The sequence below is a fragment of the Lissotriton helveticus genome, chromosome 4_1 (assembly GCF_964261635.1).
Source record: "Lissotriton helveticus chromosome 4_1, aLisHel1.1, whole genome shotgun sequence".
In the NCBI taxonomy this organism is placed as follows: Eukaryota; Metazoa; Chordata; class Amphibia; order Caudata; family Salamandridae; genus Lissotriton; species Lissotriton helveticus.
Window position 1 is genome coordinate 658,839,925 of NC_136063.1, and position 13,305 is coordinate 658,853,229.

At 47.1% G+C, this 13,305-nt stretch overlaps 1 protein-coding gene across 1 annotated transcript; it reads right to left on the minus strand.

Annotated features, from left to right (window-relative positions):
- Nucleotides 1-6,285: 6,285 nt before the first annotated feature.
- LOC144828045 (transcription factor Sox-17-alpha-B-like) lies at nt 6,286-10,373 on the minus strand. Its single transcript, XM_078686182.1, has 3 exons — nt 10,073-10,373; nt 6,689-7,472; nt 6,286-6,574 (listed from the first exon to the last, which is right to left on the minus strand). Exons 1-3 carry the CDS (start codon nt 10,371-10,373, stop codon nt 6,286-6,288), a joined length of 1,374 nt encoding a protein of 457 aa, XP_078542308.1.
- Between the last annotated feature and the right edge of the window lie 2,932 nt (nt 10,374-13,305).

A 13,305-nucleotide genomic window follows, 5' to 3' on the forward strand; every position in this document is an offset into this window, starting at 1 on the left:
CTTAGGGCCAGATGTAAGTAATTTCTATTTACCAATTCCTAAAGACCAAATTTTACCGATTCGGTATTTAAGAATCGGTAAATAGTATGTAGGTAAAAAAATCGGTAATTTTTACCAATTCGGTAATATTCATTATTACCGATTCGGTATTTACCGAATCGGTAATAAGGAATACCTTCCCATTCATTCCTATGGTCCTGGAGGCCCACAGGAATGATTGGGAAGCCATTCACTATTACCGATTCGGTAAATACCGAATCGGTAATAGGGGGAGCATATTCAAGGGTGGCAGGGTGTCACATTGACACCCTGTTGCACCCCTGAATCGTGCATGTGTACACATGTGGCGCACATACGTGCCCTAAGGTCATGTATGTCTGCCACATGGCACTTTTAAACAAGCATTAGAAATGCAATCGGGCTCGGATTTATTTGAGTTTGAGCTAATGGCATTGTAAATGCCAATGTATTGTTGCTATGTGTTATGGAGTGTGTTCATGTGGTGTGTACTGCCAGTGATCTCCTTGTGTGTGAGAATATTGCACCGTTACTGCCTGTGATGTCCTTCTTGTGAGTGTGAGAAGCTTGCACCTCTGCTGCCTGTGGTCTCCTTGTGAGTGTAAGAAGCGTGCACTGCTGCTGCCTGTGATGTCCTTCTTGTGAGTGGGAGAAGCTTGCACCTCAGCTGCCTGTGGTCTCCTTGTGAGTGTAAGAAGCTTGCACAGCTGCTGCCTGTGATGTCCTTCTTGTGAGTGTGAGAAGCTTGCACCGCTGCTGCCTGTGGTCTCCTTGTGAGTGTAAGAAGCTTGCACTGCTGCTGCCTGTGATGTCGTTCTTGTGAGTGTGAAAAGCTTGCACCGCTGCTGTTTGTGATGTCCTTCTTGTGAGTGGGAGAAGCTTGCAACTCAGCTGCCTGTGGTCTCCTTGTGAGTGTAAGAAGCTTGCACAGCTGCTGCCTGTGATGTCCTACTCACTACCCTACTCTACTCACTACTCTGCACTCACTACTCACTACTCTACTCACTATACTCACTACTCTACTCACTACTCACCTCACTACTATACTCACTACTCACCTCACTACTATACTCACTACTCTGCACTCACTACTAGCCTGGTAGATATATATGGATAATGCCATGGTTGTATGAGTTGCAGAAAGAAGGTATAATTCATCTGAGTATCTTTTGCAAAGTTCTCAAGTTTACCTTTTAAATGCATAATATTACAAATATATACAGCGATGCTATCTGTCATGCATAATGTACTGGCTCCGAGCAATGCCTGACAAGACCCAGAGGTTCAATGTTGCGTCATAAAAGCAGACAGATGTGTGTCCGTTCTAACGTGTCTTTAGGGTACTGTCGCTTTAAAGTTCAAGTTCTGCATTTAATACTTATGGAAGGAAATGTTTTAGGGTCTTCCCTCGGAGTAATGATGCCTACAGGCTGTGCCGTGAAGATTGCAACATCTGAAAAACTCATTTTTGTGGTAATGAATCATACATGTAGCAGAACAGCCCATCCCTTCTCCGCCCTTGTACAAGTGCCTGTGTCGAGGAAGAAGATGGCAGCGTGAGATGCAGATAAGACACAAACTGAATATGCGTTTCGTGTAAAATATATTCTCGTCTCGATAATAATCACACAGTGCGTCTGCGGTTACCTGATGGACAGGCAGGAAAGTCCCGGGGTCCAGGGGCTGCTGTTGCTGCTGCTCCCTGCCAAGTGTTTGGAAGTGGCCACTGCTGCCTTCAGTGTATAACAGGAACGCGCTCCCCTCGCTCGACAGGGAGGCTGAGGAAAAGGAGCCCCAAAATAAAAGCAGCGGGACGCTGCAGCTCCAGGGAGAGATTAAAGCCATCGCACCATGTCTCGCATCCAGCCCGGGTCTTCCTTCTTGCCACACGCCGCTCGCCTCACTCTCTGCCAGCGACCTCTCCAGCCCCCTCCCGAGGTGCTGCCGCCGCCCCTCGTGTCCAACTTTCTTCGCTGCTGTCAGCTGCCAGATGTGGCACGTCAGAGCGCCGCACTGGATCTATTGCCAAACAAAAAAAAATAATGTCCCTTGCGCTCCCTAGTTCTCCCGAAACGGGTGAGGGGGATAAAATGGAGGTATAGGCAGTTCTTGGACAGAGAGAGCCGAAACGCAGCGTGTACTCCAGGAAAAGCCCCAGCAGCCTTATCGCAGCCTGTCAGGATGCGGCATATAAACGGAGCCTGTGTTCTGGCGCTGGCTTCCCTCGCATATTCGCACAAGGCAGCCTTATACCTTCAGCTGGCAAACACACCCGCGCGCTGTTTGCACTTCTGGCCTCAGGACGAGCCGTTTAACCCCACTTCTGCATTTCAGCGCACTAAGAGAATCTCTCTTCGTGCTTTTTAGATCTGAAGCCTGTGTGCACGTGAGGAGGACGCGCGCCCGACAAACGCACTGCTCTATGGTGAACGCGCGCACACCATCTGGAATGCATTATACGGCCACCCTGACAGCTCCTAATTAAAATTAATGCACTGCCGAGCACGTAACCGCTGAGAAAATGCCCAAAACGGCGCCGGAAAATTACAACTGACCAATCGCATCAAGACTACTAAAAATACATCACCGCGAACACCAATCAACATTCAGATAATAAAAAAAATAAGAAATGTGTCTTTTAGAGCCCTTTACAAAAAAAAATTCTTTCTGTACTAATAGGATCTCGGAGCTCCGCCCCGAGCCCTAAAAAGCACAAAATTGCTTTTTTAAAGGTATTCGATATTTACCACCAACTTGTAGTTGGTGGTAAATAACGAATCCTTAAATCAAAAATGCACTCACTTGAGTGTGCCCTACATAGGATTTAAGGATTCTGTAATTTACTGATTCCTTAAATTACAGAATCGGTAAATTACCGAATCCTTAAATCCAACCACTTACATTAGAAAACGCTAAATACCGGTCGGTAACGGGAAACGTACCGATTTTCGGCTGTTACCGACCGGTATCAAGCTACCTATATATGGCCCTTAGTGCTGCCAGATGTTAGTGATCTTTTACAATAAATAACTTTAGTATCAGAGATATACTAAGTAACCCATTTGGGTGAAATGATTGCAGTCTTCCAGTTCGCTACATTGTCCACGTAGTGTTCATAAACATTAGCGGTTTCAAACACTGCTTCTATACCCATACATGTCTTTGGTTATGTGTCTTTGCATTCCAGGTGTATTTAGGATTCTCAAACACAAAGCTTTGTGAACATGAGAACTTCATGACTATTATATTGAGCTTTTAGCAAGGCCCTTTGTATTTACTACTATACAGTGTGTTTATCATTTACTTTATTTGGTTGCTGGCTTCCAGCGTGAGACTACCCTACATTGTTGAAGAAACAGATATATAGTACCATAACTAGGATACATTTGTGTATTGTGTTTTGTGTGATTTACTGTTAATGGTTACTGTTTTGTTTTCCTTGCAAATATATTGTATAGTTATCTAACACACATCGTTAGCTGGTCAACTGTGGTATACAGTACAAATACTCGTCCCATATACTTCTCTGGCGTTAGTGTGTTAAGCCTTAAGTGCTCACCCACTTCTACACAGAGGGGAGAGGAGGCTGATATGAGGCCCTCTCATGTTGTAGATTTGGTATCTTTGCTTCCCCTTTGTGAAGAGTGACAACCCATGTGACTACCTGATGCAGAGAGCCACCCAGACAAGTCGATAATACCCACATCTGTTTGCACCAGTTGTTCATTCTCTATTTTTCTAAACATTTTCCATGAAGTTCATGTATGTTTGGTCCATCATTAATCAAAGGAATCACTCACACACAAAGAGTCCAGGGAGGACCCTCCTGCCAATGTTCTTGAGCGGCACCCACCTTAAGGACCTGGATTACGGTTGCTGGATGGTGGGAGTGAAGCTCATAGCCCCGTATTGGTGCAAGATCATAAACAGCTCCTTGAGAATCGGTGTCATACCAGACTGCCTCAAAGTTGGCCAAGTCATGCCACTACTGAAAAAACCAGGCCTTGACACCAATGATCTGAACAACTTCAGACCCGTCTCCAATCTCCCTCTCCTTTCCAAAACTCTCGAAAAATGTGTCCTCCTGCAACTGACCCAACACCTGGACAACATCAACTTTCTCGACCCATACCAATCAGGCTTCAGAAAAGGCTGTAGCACTGAGACCACGATCCTCAACGTCAAAGACGATATCCACAAATCACTAGATAATGACAAATGCTGCCTACTTATTCTCTTGGACCTTTCGGTAGCATTTGACACGGTTGACCAAAACCTACTCATTAAGGCTCTTCAAGAAAGGGTAGGTGCAGACACAATCGCTCCCAAAGTATAAAAATTAAAACTTTTATGTCTGACCTTCACCCTGTTAGCAAAGGTGTTCCCCAAGGCTCAGTGCTCTCGCCCCATTGTTCAACATATACATGGAACCCCTCACTACCCTACTCAAAAAAGCCAACATCCCCTTCCACATCTACCCTGATGACAACCAGATCCACCTGGAAACCTCCTCCACTGATGACATTCAGAGACTCAACGCCACCCATTGAGGATTCTCAGGTCTTCCATACCTCAATGTTGCACAGAACGCGGGGACTTCAGAAACATTACTATATACCATGATCTATTGTGTTCCCATCGAGGATTCTCAGGACTTTCATAAATCAAGGTTACACAGCACGCCGGGACCGCCGAAACTATATAATATACCATGACCTATTGTATTATCCTGCAGCCTCAGGTCTGGCCAGCGCTATATAAAACTTCTCAATAAATAATAAATAAATAAATCTCATTCTGTGGTACATTGTGACTGTAAACCAGAACTGAAGACTCCCTGTGCCCTCAAGTAAAAGACCAATATCCCTGGTAATGGGAAAGGCAGCTTCCACTGGAAAATGGAGGGAAACAATGAAATATACAGAACTTTATAGGGGACCACAAAAGTAAGCCCCTTATATGCAGTTGTTTATATTATGTTTGGCTTTGAAATTTAATAAAATAATGAGACTTTGTCTCAAGCAGCCTTCCACCTTTTACTTCAAAAGAACCCCATAAAAGATCCAATCTGCCTCATTGGTTAGTGCCACATCTTTAAACAGGTCATCCACGTTGATTGGAATTGACTCACTGTCGCAACTGCCACATAATTGTGATATAAGCTGGAGCTTCACTCCAGCACTTTGAAGACTCGTACCAGTTTTACATGCAGGGAGCTGTGGTGTATCCAAGGTGATGAGTTGCAGGTCTCCCATTGGATAGGACAAGGTTTGACTGTGGTCCTGATGCTATCTGTTCCCTGTTTCCTGTTTCCTAGAAGTGATAGCCATTGCTAGCCCTCCAGCAAGCCCAAAGACACCATAGAGTGTAAACCAGTACTGGTGTATACAACTGCTCGAAGTCCTTCCAGACCCCCATCATAGAGATGATGTCAATGTGCAGGCCTGTGGACTTCTAGGAGTGATGATTCCGCGTGGTGAGTTTGTTCCTCTGCAACAGTGAGTGACCATTTTTTTAATGAAGCTGCCACTGGTGTACAATTGCCCTTTTATCGAAGTTTAGCTTTTGAAGTATTAGTGACCACACTTTCATAAAACAAATACATATAAACTTAACCAGCTTTCTTTAAAAAAAAAATGATACCCTCCAGAACTGTCATTATTGCCTAGAAATGTGCTCTCCTTTATCTGTGCAGATATACCACTTTTAAAAATGGGAAAATCTTTTGCCCTGCTTTTAGCCTAAACACTGTGATGGACTAGAAATAATGAACTTTTCTAATAAGAAGGACAAATCAGTAATTTTATAAATATATATTTATTCTTCGACTTTAATGCCAATACATTAAAATAAATAAAAATATTAATCATACTTAGTAGAACTCTATCCTATTTACAGTTGTTGGTATAAATATTCTCTCAATGTTTCTCTTGTTAGGCAGGTGCAACTGTGCTCTCAAACAATTGCCTATATTTGTATACTTTGTTGTTGCGGGGCCAAAAAAATGTCAATTTCCAAAGTTTTTTTCCGACCTATAGAGACAATCTACATGTTGGAAGGCGCCTATAGAGACATCAGGCAGTACAATCTAAATGTTAGAGGGCTCCTATGGAAACATAAGGCAGTACAATCTACATGTTGGAAGGCGCCTATAGAGACATCAGGCAGTACAATCTACATGTAAGAGGGCTCCCATAGAAACATAAGGCAGTACAATCATCCGCAAACAGAAGAGACCAGTCCACTGTACATATTGTGAATCGTGGCTCAAGAGAAGGCCGCCTCTTGGTCAGAACCGTACATAGAATACAAGTACTGCTCCAGTTCAGTCCAATCCAACTCCCCCAAGAGGTCAGCCTGCTGGATCATGTTAATGTTCTCCACAGTGTGGTAATCGGATAATGCGGAGAGCTGCCCCTCTTCGGGTGTCCACCCATAGCTGGTAGCACTGGTGCGCTGGATCTGCCTGTAATACGTATGAGGGTGTGTTTCTCCATCATGCGCTTGAGGGGGTGTCGGTACATCATAAACATGAGGGAGTGTCTGTCCACCATACCTATGAGGGGGTGTCGCTACATCATAAGCATGAGTCGGTGTGTGTCCATCATGCACTTGAGGGAGTGCCTGTCCATCCAACCCATGAGGGGGTGTGTATACCTCATGTGCATACGGGGGAGTTTGTCCATCATGTGCATGAGGTGGTGTTTGTCCATCATAGGCATGAGGTGGTGTTTGTCCATTATAAGCGTGAGGGGGTGTTTGTCCATTATAAGCGTGAAGGGGAGTATGTCCATCATACACATGAGGGGGTGTCTGCCCATCATACATGTGAGGGGGTGTCTGCCCATCATACATGTGAGGGGGTGTCTGGCCATCATACATGTGAGGGGGTGTCTGCCCATCATACATGTGAGGGGGTATCTGGCCTTCTGTAACACTTCGTGCAAAGTCTGTGTTGCTTATTTGTCCAGGTTGGAGGTTGGCCCCCTGGGTCATGGGACTGAGGTGGCTTTCTTGGAGTGCGGTGAAGCCAGGTTGGTGCGTGCTGGGCAGCATCTGGTAATCTCCCTGCAGATATGAGGCCAGGAAGGCTGGGCTGCTCTCCACCATGTCTAGAGAGTAGTAGGCATCAGCACTGAGTGAAGGGAAACCATTTAAGTTGGCATCTAGGCCCTGGTAGTGCCTGTAGGGGCTCACGTGCTGCTGTGGGTGGTAGCCCTGTGTGTTAAAGTATCCCAGGCGCAGGCTCTCCAGACAGCCCATGCCGCCGCCCTGCGCCTCGGTGAGGCTCTTCATGGACTCGGACTCGCTCTGATTGGTCCTCTTCGCTTGCTTTCTTTTCCTGGGTCTGTACTTGTAGTTGGGGTGGTCCTGGACGTGCTGAACTCGGATTTTCTCCGCCTCCTCAACAAAAGGGCGCTTCTCTACCAGCGATAGGGCTTTCCATGACCTCCCTGTGAACGGAAAGAGTCACATAATGCATTAAAACATGTTTTCACAGGAGCATGCACAACAAGCTATAGTACGTACACCTTTTCATGGATAATCCACTTTCAACAAACGTGACGGTACATGAAAACGCTCTCCCAGAATGCGGAGGGCGCGTATTACAGGGTACAAGCCCACCTTAGGTTCGTACACAGAAGAAAAAATGGCGAACGGGCGTTCGCACGGTACGTGTGCGTAGTTTGCGCAGGAGAAAAAAAATACAACGAGGTTGGCAGGGATAGTGGCAATCACGTTACAGTATTTACATATAGAATCTTGAAGTGCCCAATTGAGAGTCTAGAAAAGCATTGAAATTCTGATTCGCAAGATTTAGGTAAATGATTTGCGCCCATTCTTTTCCGGATCTGACACGACCCTCGGTCACAGGTGGAGCAACGATACCTAGCCTCGTGATCCCAGTGCATCATGTAAGGTTTATTCAAAGGAGCCGATGTTGGGAACAGTTTTGAAAAGTCATATGATTTCTCTTAGGGCTCTCTATTGGCATTTTCAGCGCAAGAAATAACGGTCGTGCGCGTGTTCAGCATGCGCCACAAAATAAAATGTCTCCTGTATTTGCAAGACTATTTTAATTTTGCGCGCGTGCACATGAAACTGCACGCAAACGCAAATCCATAAACTTTCGTACACAGCAGAGTTGAACATTTCAAAAGTGTGTACTTTGCTCCAACTGAATACTCATTCTGAAAAGGGCCTTTCATGCAATTCAAAGGGTTCCTGAAAAAGCATCTTTAACTCAAGTGTCTAAATTCTAAATCGGTCCCTCCACTCTTCTAACCATGATCACCAAAGCGCTCGAAGCCCTAACTGGGTGCGTGAAGCACAAAGTATGCATTCGTTTAGACACTGCTTTGTTCACTCCTTCAAGCATTTATTTATTTTCAGGTGCTCACTAGTTGATTCACTCATCCATTCAAACTGTATCGTGTGTTAAATACGTGATCAACCACCCTGTGAGGTATCGAAACTTGAGCCTGTGCACGGTAAAGCAGGTGCTAATGTTACCCCACTGAAACCACTATAATTCCAGAGGTGGCAAAAGACAAGCAGCGAGCTAGAAAGCTGGCATTACATACTTTTCATTTACATTGAATTTTCTACGGAAAAATGTACCGCAAAATGAAAACACGCGAGTGCCTTTTTATCAACTATTATCTGCGCGCCATTTAGGAGTTTTTAAGCCTACATAGCGACGGGGCTTCCCCATAAAAGTCGCTCTGTGCGAGTGTCTACTTAGTTTCTAAAAAGCAATCTGCAAATCTTCAGCACACACGCACAGTCCGATTCAAACTGAGAAAAAAACAGGGAAAGAGTCCATAAAAGCAATAATTCCTTGATAAGCCGCCCAGCACGTCGGAGCGCTATGGTTAAACAAGGAGAGTGGGGGTCATCTACAGTCCGAGACTGGCTCGGGTCGGTTGTAACCAGAAGTGACTTGTTGCACACCGCCCGGCCTCCGTACACGTCCAGAGAGAGGCCCAAGAAGACTGCGCGACCCGCCCTCAATCACACAAGAGTGGGGACGTCACCTCATAGGGCCAGGGCTTGACATTAATGGGATATAGAACACCCCTCAGTGGAGTGGGTGGGAGTAGAACACATGCGTAGTAGCGTAACTGTGAGTGGGGACGGACGGGGGTGATGCTGCCGTCTGAGGAGGAGACGAGGTCGAAATGCATCATACTTAACAGAAGCCTCGAAACTCACCGCCAGCGTTAGTAACATAATTAGCTTCAAATGCAATATCGAAATCAGAATAAATCAAAAAATTGGAGAGAAAAAAAAGTGCCAGGGCCCATCACGGAAGACCACTGCAGCTTGCACCACATATTGCCCCTCCCAGCGCTGCCAATACCATTACCAGCAAACCACCTGACCCTCTCACTTCTAAAAGTGTGACAATTCAAACTGTTTTAGGCCACACTAAGCTACAATAATGGCGTGGAAGGCTGGTATTCATTTTCAATGTATATTGTCTTAATAAATACGTTAGTTGTGCACATGTCAAAATTAAAGACCGCGCCACCATGTGGTGGACTGTCACTGAAGCCGGTGCGGAAATTTAAGTGCTAGTGCCGAGCACCGAAAACCACCGGCTCAAATTAAGCACTGAAAGCATCAGAAATATGAAAATACGTATAAACAATTTTAACAGTAACATACAGCAGTGGTAATCGGGCCCTGTTCGCTTCAACCTCGGGTTCTTTAGGCACAATATATGTACAGTAGGAATGATCTGATGCCTCTAGTGTGTGGACACTATGCACACACTATGCACACACTACAAGTGTTGTTTAAGGAAATAGTGTAGGAGGCATTTCTTCTGAAGTGGGCTATCTGGCTCTGGGCAAGGAGGTTTCTGTTCAAACCTCGCGGTCCTGTGCAAATCAACCTATCTCACGGAATCCGACAATACTTATAGGGCAACATGGAGTACTTAAAAAGTTAAAACAAACTTGAGTGCTATGCAAAGGATTGGAAATTCGTCTTCTTAATCATTATTATTAAGTGTTGCCTATTTTAGCTTCTGGGCGCTGGGCCTTACCTAGCAGTTTGCTGAGCTCGGCGTTCTGCACATCCGGGAACCGTAGAGCCAGCCGCTTGCGCTCGTCCTTGGCCCACACCATGAAGGCGTTCATGGGCCGGCGGATGTGGGCCTCGGTTCTGGGGCTCCCTCTTTTGGGAATGCTGCTCGCCGCTCGGTCGCCCGTACTCTGCAGGTGCTTGTCCAGGGCCTCGGGTGCCCACTGGCAGTGCCCGGGCTGCGTCATGCCCAGGGTGGGCGGGCAGAAGCGCCCCACCTGCAGCTGGTCGTCGCTGGAGTAGCCGGCATCGGGGCTGCTCATCACTGCGCCGGGGGTGCGAGGGTAGGAGCAGAGGCCCGGTGGGGAGAACACTCGGCTCGCTCACTCAGAGAGGGGTCCCGGGGACCTTAAGCTGTGTCTGAGCTGCTGAGACTCTCGCTGGCAGACCTGCTACAGGTAGGAGGCCGCACTGTCCCCAGGCGCTGCTTCCTGATCTGCTGCCAACGGGATGAAGGCCCCTTTAAGCAGACGAGCAGCCAATCAGGGGCGGGGGGAGTGGAGTCACTCTGAGGTGTTAGAGGTAGGATGATGGGTCCGGGGGGCCGAGCAGCCTACGTGCCCCTGGCACCCCCGCCCCCTGTGGGTCACAGTGAATCATTCTATGTCCATTTTATGTATTCACGTGTGTGTGTGTTAGTTCATTTATTTGTTTGTTTATAGTATTATGTTTTTGTATTCGTTCATTCATTCACTACGAAGATGCTGGCAGCATACCAGGAAGCCGACCTTTGGAAAGTAGACGTACATATTCATGATAATATTATCTGTGATTATATTGTTCATTAAAATAGCGAAAACCAGACATTAAGCTGTTTCTTGGCGCTTGATAAGCAGTGTTAGTTGGGGCCTAACTTGGTGGTATTCTATTTTTCAGTCTAGGAAAGATGAACGGCTGCTTGCACCCTCGGGACTCGGCCCTGGCGGTCTGTGGGCGCAGATCTCTGCCGTAGGTACCGACACATTATTGGTCATGAACTGACCTGAGCCCTACCACTTCCCGTGACTTGTCGACCGCGTAGCTCACACAGTCTGGTGCGGGCTGGTGGCTTCTATTAAATGCTGTAACAGAGTGGGCACTTGCCTCTGTCTTTTGTGCAACGACAGCGCTTTTAGAAAAAAACGCCCAGATTCGACTCTTTTGCAGAAGCCTGCTCGGCTACAAAAATGCTGTTTGTTGCATGATGCCAGCTTTGTAGGTTTCGCCTCATTCCTACCCTGCCCACTCGCTCATCTATTTACTTATACAGCCTTTCACTCCCCACTCAGTAGAATCCCTTCCTTCAACTCATGGCAATAATTCCACTCAACGTTGTCTCTTCGCAGGTTGGGCGCGGGGGCAATTTGTGAGGGTAGAGTTCCATATGTAACTATGTGGTGTGGCCACCACAGCACCCTTTGGTGAATCCGTGCACTGCCGCAGATGGTACCGGGCCGGGCACAGAGCCTGGAGGTGCATGTTTCCCGCCACTCTCCTCAGGGCGCACAGGGTTCGGAGTTCTTGCCTTCTCGGATGCTGAGCTCTGGAGTCTTCACCTCACGGAAGCCCTTACAGTGAAAGGACAAGACAAACACCCGCCTTTGAAGGAGATTTAATCTTGGTTACCACCCGAGGTACAATATGATTCAGTAAAAAATGGAGCAAATCGCTTTGTACCATTTCGCGTGCTAGCTTAACGCGAACACTTCCAGACTGGCACTGGGATGAATGTATGACATTGTTCTACATTCTGTCCATCAACTGTGTTTTTTGAAAATTTATTTTGGGCCATACAACATAAAGCTTTTCACTGGTGAGAAATGAAGCAAACGGCGCTTCCATCAAATATCCTACATACACGACGTGGCCTGAGGAACGTTTCATTCGAAAACGAAATTATGGGCTGCTCTCCCATTCTCTTTAGGCAGGCGACGCGTACAGGGGAGAACACGTTTGATTCATTTTTGTGAAGAAACGCGTTTCTCTACTACGGCCTGTCAGAACAAAATGTTTGCTCCTTCTGATGTCACGGAATTAGTACCATAAATTGTGCAAAACGGATTTGCACTGATTTCCCGGGCACGACCCGAGACAGGAGTCTGTGCAGGGTGGAGCACGGGTGGCGGATGGGGCGGCGAGCCTGGGAGGGGCTGCGAAGAGGGAGGGTTAGTGTGGCCAAACAGCGGCAACGCGCAGCATCCGCGGCCATCTCTGGGCCCCGATTGTAGTCCCAGACAGAAGGTGCTGAGGCTGCGATAGGTGCATACAATCACTTCACAACCCTCAACTCGCACAGGCGACATCAAAACACCCCCGGGCCTCCCGGCGGCTTCTTGATAGCACTGGCTCTCGGCACTAGAACCGAATTAATCATTATGTGCCCTTATCTTATGGGCACCGTGCAAATATGACTTGAGCCCCTTCAAGAACCTGGACGGTCTGCAAGGCGCAGCGCAGCGTAAGTGCGTCACAGAAACAGAGCAGATTTACAATTACAAGCTCCTTGCGCCACTTTTGCGTCACTTTTCCCATGGCAAAAGTGGCGCAAGGAGCTTGTAAATCTGCCCAGAGTGCATAGTCAACAACCTCGTATTGCAGTAAAATGCTTCTCAAGCCAGCCAGGGATCCCACAGCCATCCTGTTTACGTGTTTGTTAATGTATGCACTTATGCTACGTTTTTCAGATCACCTAGGCCTCTTCCAAAGCCTTAGCATCTAACCCATTAGCAGCATAGAAAACTCGATGTCCATTAAACTGCGTTAGGGCGCCCTTAACAGTGCATGGGCTCAAGGTGCACCTGTTCAGACAGGCCTTCGGACATTCTTACTGCCGGGTCGGGGAACAGGACCCTGCCATCAATAATGTTATCGCTCTGCTGGTTTACCATCCGTGGAGTTGGGGAGTGACTGGACACCCGAAGCGGCCCGGGGCTTTCAAAACTGCCAAGGGCTCCAACCCGCCGGGAAAATGCCCGGTGGAATAAAAGGCCAGTCGGGCCCTGGCGCCTAGTAACTCTGCCTTCACTTTGAGCGCTACGAAGTAGCCTCCTGTCAGCAACGGGGCTACCCAGACTAATAAAGTCAAATACATACAATACGTCTCATCTACACGTGTCTCACACAGGATACGTCTTTGAATGGGACATTCTGAGTAGCCTCTGGGGCCGATGACATCACTACCGCTTCAGTTATGTATTCAGTTATTTCTGGAGAGAG

What these genes read in the sequence shown, in the direction of transcription:
- LOC144828045 (XM_078686182.1), bottom strand. Translation starts at nt 10,373, where the DNA reads ATGAGCAGCCCCGATGCCGGCTACTCCAGCGACGACCAGCTGCAGGTG. An exon ending in CGAGCTCAGCAAACTGCTAG is followed by an intron (nt 7,473 to 10,072) that starts GTAAGGCCCAGC and finishes TTCCGTTCACAG; the next exon opens with GGAGGTCATGGAAAGCCCTA. An exon ending in CATGATGGACAAACTCCCCC is followed by an intron (nt 6,575 to 6,688) that starts GTATGCACATGA and finishes ACCCCCTCATAG; the next exon opens with GTATGGTGGACAGACACTCC.